Source organism: Microtus ochrogaster, unplaced genomic scaffold, assembly GCF_000317375.1.
Source record: "Microtus ochrogaster isolate Prairie Vole_2 unplaced genomic scaffold, MicOch1.0 UNK2, whole genome shotgun sequence".
Classification (NCBI taxonomy): domain Eukaryota; kingdom Metazoa; phylum Chordata; class Mammalia; order Rodentia; family Cricetidae; genus Microtus; species Microtus ochrogaster.
Genome location: NW_004949100.1, coordinates 10,212,721 through 10,218,720, shown reverse-complemented (window position 1 = coordinate 10,218,720; position 6,000 = coordinate 10,212,721). Strand labels below are relative to the sequence as shown.

Sequence of the window (6,000 nt, the reverse complement as noted above, 5' to 3'; positions counted from 1 at the left end):
AAAAAAAAAACTAATCCCTGACATAGTAAGGAACCTGTGCCCTCTAGAACCTGGGGTGCAAATATTGTCTGGCAAGGTCACCACTCCTGTATTCTTTTGTTACTAGCTAGTATTTCCTTCATAGTCTGGTCATGCTTTAATGTTTCAGTGGTCTTAGGTCATCTTCAAAATGACTTTAAAAAAAAAAAGAAAATCTGCAACTTTTTCAGTATTTAACATTGTCTATCTCTTTGGGATTACTTAATATCTGACTGAAACTGACATCCAATCATTTACCACGCTTAGACTGAGCACTTAAATTTACTATTAATGATATAGAAACAATCACCTTGATCTTCAACATATATCTTACTAAACCCTCCGTAAGTATCACCTAGTTTTTCATAGTACTCTTAACTAATTGCAAAAGTAAGAAATTTGTATGTTTAACTATTTCCACTATACTGGCCTGAAAAGACAACCTGAAAACAAGCTTTGCCCGGTTGTGTGATGTACATCTTGTTGTGCCCTTGACATACAGTACCAGTGCTTCTGAAGTACTTCACATTGACACTTAATAAAGTGCTCCATTTCCAGTAGTCCCTCAGTTATTTACCCGGGAGCATATTAAGGCATTTTAATTCAACTTTTTAAAGATCACTATAGAGCCCCACAAAGTTCCAGGAAATAATACTAGTACTTCACCAAGCTCCCAACAGTTTTACAAATTTATGGATTAGCATAACAACGTACTAACAGTGACATAATCTACTCATTTTATTTAGTTTTCCATTTCCTTGTGTATGTACAGGTTTATATTAAGTACTTATAAATTTACCAGCTACACACTTTTATGCCATTCAAAATGTATATAGAAGAGAACAGTTCCATACCATGGAAATCCTTTGTGTTACCCTTTAGAAGCATATCTGCTGCCGTCCTCTCCTTTCCAAGACCCCAGCCCCACCCCCATCCACCAACATCCTGCGTTTCTAAAGTTCTATCATTTCAAAATGGTACACAAACGGCATCACACTGCATATCATCTCTTGTGTATCTTGCCTTCACTCTTACGATTCCCTGGCGCTCACCCAAGATGTCCTCTCTACAGCTTGATCCTGGCTGTGGATGAGTACTATTCCACAGTATGGACAGACCGCCCTTATTTAACCACTCATTGCTGAAGGGCATCTAAACACGGTCCGGTTAGAGACTGGTGGAATGAAGAAGTATCTTCCCTAAGCTCAGGCATTTGGATACTCGGTCCCCATTGGAGGTTCTGTCTGGGGACATTTAGGAGCTTGAGCCCTGCTGGAGAGGAAGTACTTCACTAGAGGCCAGCCTTGAGAGTTCATAATCGTGTCCCAATCCAGTTCACTCTCTGCTTCCAGTTTGTTGCTAAAGATGTGATCTCCCAGCTTCTTTCTCCTGCAACCATGCCTGCTTCTTGCTGCCATGCCTCCATCAAGCCACGATGGGCTCTCAACCCTCTAGAACTATTGGCAAAGTAAATTCGCTTTCCCTTGAGTTGCCTGTGGCTATGTTGTTTGACCACAACAAGAGAAAAGTAACTGACAGAGACTATTGCAAACACAGATGCTGAGAATGTGTGTGTGTATAGATTTTTATGTGAACACATACTTCTACCGCTCTGAGAGAAATGTTCGAGAATGCCTATGGTCTCCAAGAATCAGTGCGACCCCGAGAGTATGCTGAGCGCCTACAATATTCTTCAGCCCTTGGACATGGAACTCTTCCAGCCACAGAGGAAGGTGACACAGAACACAGAATCCAGTTGAGTCCCTACTCCATCCATCACTGATAGTCTAAGTGGAAACCTCATGCCCCTTGATTAGAAAGAACATACTCTCTTCTTGCAGGCGAGCCATGATCTGAACATCAGTGAGGTCCTGTAACTTATATCCCATGGATATAGAATCATCTTCCAGCTCTGAAGTACTCAGCTCACTGTCAATGGACGACTGGGGACTGAGAGGGGAGCCCCTGGAGGGGTAACCTGAAACACAGAGGATCATGTTATAATAATAATAGTCATTATTTAGGAAAATGGTAAGCATGCATTGCTATAATTCATATACAAGTGGCATTTTTGTTTATATGATATCACAAAAAGACTGACATGTTGCCATTTGACAAACAATAAATACATCTTACATGTTCATAATTCCTAAGTATGAAGTAATTTACTGCTTTCTCTTTTAAAATACAACTTGTAAAAAGAAAACATAATCATCCTGTACTGTCTACTAAAAAAATTAATGCCCAAATCTAAGGGTGTGGCGTTTGAGTATACACACATGCATACATATGTATATAAATACATACACACAGTGCACACTTTTAACTGATAATCAAATGAATATGTCTCTGGCAACAATTGATGATATATTTCACTATTAAATTTAACACTAGTCCATTTTTAGTGGGTAGACACAGTAGTGTCATTTGTGGAAAAGGTCCTGCATAAAAGACACATTTATGTAAAAACATACACACGTCATAATTTAGAGCAGTAAGTAATCGCGGGCATCTTGCCCAGAGGTTAAGATAAATGAAGCAAGCAAGAGCGAGCCAGATGAAAGAGCGTTGTGGGTCAGATTCGCGCCAGCGCTGAGACAAGAGAGGCAACTGTGAGACCAATCTTGTGATAATCCAATACAACCATTCCTTCTCCTGATGCCAGGATTTAAAATGCTAACAGAAAACACAGAATGTTTAGAAAAAATGACATAAAGTCACGTGACTTTAAAATCAGTACAAAACTACCTAAACTGTGTTCACAACCCATCCAATGCTGGGCGTTTGCTAAAGAGGGCAGATGGTCTACCAAGCATGGCTGAGACCAAGCAGTAGGCGAGCACACGGATGTATGTGCTCTCTTCCCAGAGTAAGCGTGTGGCATCGCCTCCGTGACACTAGGTCACTCTCGGGATCCCCAAGGCAGATGCTGTGAGTTGCGTTTCGTGACTTAAGTAGCAAAGCAAGCAGCTGGTCAGGAAGTTGAAATATTACCTGTTCTTTCGGGTGTTAGTATTGCTTTGTTGGAGGTTTTAGAGGAGCTGGGAGTGCCATTGCTATAAGGGCTGAGTCTCGCAACAGGACTATAGGGGAAAGCCAGGGAGGCAGGTGAGGAGAAGAGGCTCCGCCATCGGCTCGCTGTCACAGAAGCAAACACACAGAGGTTAGTTCCACACGGGCAGGTGCTGGTCCATCAGAGGGATAAAAGGACATTGCTTTAAGGAAGGAAAACAAAGCAACTTTTCATATTTTAACCAGCTTCCATTTATCCAAAGGAAAATGTGAAAAACCGGGCCATTTCTGAGTGAGGCCCCATTCACACAACCACTGAGAAACAGCAAATCTGTCTCAGTCCAATGAAAGTCAATATGAGTGTATAAAAGGGAAAATTCAAATTTATAAATCAGAAAAAATTTCCATTTCCAAATAAAAATTAAGTGTTTTCTGATCACAAACAATACCAAAAGGTCAAAGCAAGAATAAAAAACTTGAAGTTTCTAGAAGTCTGGGGACTTGTTCTTAATATTGACTATTTAGAGCCCTAAACAATTGCTTTGTTCACTTCAATGCAGTTAATTTAAGAACATACTGATCAAAGAATTTTATATAAATGTGTCTGGAGAGATGGCTCAGCAATTAAGAGCACTTGTTGCTCTTGTAGAGACCTTGTGATTCCAGTGCCCCCATGGTGGCTCACAGCCATTCTTAACACCAGGTCTGGAGAGTTTCTGACGTCTGTGAGTGCCAGGCATGCTCGTGACATACACAGACACATGCAGAAAAACACTCATACAAATTCAATAAATCTATTGTTTTAATTTTATATAGAAAATTGTATTTGGATTGCAAGACAAACTCATAAGGCCCGCTGTGTTCCAACGCCAGTGGGTTTCAGATGAGCTTTGGTGAAGGGGTACACACGCCATAGCAATTGGTCCCCACCAACACATCACGACAGCAAACTTAGATGGCAGTGGCAGAGACGACCAGTGTCGGCCTTTCTTTTATAAGACTCTACAGACTTTCTGCAGATAACAAGCAGTGTGCATGCAATTTTTAAAGGCAGACTATCAAATTGGTATTTTGATGTGAAATTAAAAAACCATAAAGCAATTGTGCCAATAATCAACACAGCATCAAATTCTTCAGTTATCATACACAGCATCCTAACTGGTTTCTTTCCCTCAAAATTACCTCCTCCTTGTTAATTTTAAGCTCATGGGAAAGACCCCACATGACAAAACCCTGGTGGAGCCACAAACATTTCCAGAGTCATCGTCACGGCAGGCAAACCACTACGGTGGTCAGAGTTTACTTTTCCAAAGGCGATTGATTATTCAGACCCAGAAAGAAGAAAGGAGAAACAAAGTCAGCCTAAACATTTGACAACTTTGAAGTGCATTCCCGGGACCTTTCTAAGGTGGGCGCTAATGAGCACCCACCCACGGCTGAAAATTGCTCAATGTGGCCAGCAGGATGAGGAGAGCCAAGCAAAGGTTGAGCTTTAACACCGGGATCCTGCAGAGCTTGAAAATCCCACCAGAGTCATTTAAAAGAGCATACTGCTTCCCCTGCCTTCAGTCCAGAGTCTTTGGATGTGACTTCAATTATATAAATGTAGTTTTATTTTCTATATAGGTTTAAAAAAAAGGCAACAAAGCAACTATATTTACAATTACATTCAGAATCCTCAGGTTGCCTGGGAGACAGTGCCATGAGATCTGGTCCTAAATGACATGGGTCCATCACGCCCCTAGTCAACCTGCGTGTCGCTCTGCATCAGAGTGGACAGGGACCCTAGAAACCTTGGCTCTAACTTGACTCCAGATATATTGCAGAACTGCAGAGAACACGCAGCACACACACACACACACACGGATAGCTGGCCTTACAATCTCCAGTCTCTATTACTGGGTGTCTGCCGTTACAAATTCCATACCGCAAAGGCAAAGTCAATAGTTCTTTGTGACCACTAACTTTCTTAACAGACAATGGTATTTTATAGGAGTTTGATCGCTCGCCAGGCGAACTACAATGACTTCGTGTTCTCGCCCACAGATGCAGGGGACAACAGATCACAAGTAAACAGCATTCGTAATTCTGCACAATAACCACAGTGACCCAGCCTCCCTACACAATGGCACAGTTATTGTGGCTATGACAGCAAGACCCCAGCTAAGAACACAAATTGCATCTATTGCAGGAAAGAGCATTCTGGATTGTTCTTCAGCAAGCAATTGGCATTTGGGGAGAGGGAGTAGAATTATTGTAGACAGGATCTCTCCAAACAATGTGTTGCTCTATTAGTGCCCAAGGCTGTGATGGGGAGGGGAGGGAAAGGGAGCAAGGGGCAGGCGGAAGAGAGGCTTCCTCCTCGCTCCTCTCTGTGGAGCTGAAGAGCTGCAACAGAGACTTTTATACGTAACTAACCATCAGGGCATTTAAAGGGGGCAGTTTATGTCTTCATTCAAATAATATTTCTGATTTTGTTAACTTAGGATTAGTTTTGTTTGTTCCTTCTCATACAGCACACACTAACCTCAAACTTACTACGTAGCTGAGGCTGGCCTTGACTCCTGAGATCCTGTTTCTAGGGCCAAAGTGCTGGGATTACAGACGGATGCCATCACACCCAGCTAGCAGAGCTGACTGTCTTAGTGTGAAGATGTTAACTTGTCAGATACTCGAAGATGGCCAAAATGACCCTAAGAAAAGGAAGACAATCTTACCAGGGCAGAGAATGGGTGACAAACTCAACTACAATTTTCCTTTACCACTATTCTGAGGAAAAGTTTATCTGTGAGAAAAAAAAAATGGAGATGCTATGGGCTGTGCTTTTCATTCAATTTAAACTCTTTGGAGAAAAAGTCAGATGTACTTAGTCATCGGCTCATTTATTTTCTGTGCATTTCCAGAGTTTTTAAACTTAAAAAATGGATATTTACGAAATTATTTTTCTACCTTATTGTACGTAACTACGAG

At 41.5% G+C, this 6,000-nt stretch overlaps 1 protein-coding gene across 2 annotated transcripts in view; it reads right to left on the bottom strand.

Moving 5' to 3' along the window:
• The window catches only part of Slain1 (SLAIN motif family member 1), a 46,175-nt gene that overhangs the window by 15,934 nt on the left and 24,241 nt on the right, over positions 1–6,000 (bottom strand). The window contains exons 4-5 of one of the 2 annotated variants that reach the window (XM_026788373.1): positions 3,013–3,156; positions 1,847–1,996 (exon numbers count right to left, since the gene is read on the bottom strand). In XM_026788373.1, coding sequence (XP_026644174.1) covers positions 1,847–1,996; positions 3,013–3,156 — 294 coding nt within the window. The remainder of the gene's footprint in view (positions 1–1,846; positions 1,997–3,012; positions 3,157–6,000) is intronic. The other variant, XM_005365375.2, reaches the window with a different exon arrangement.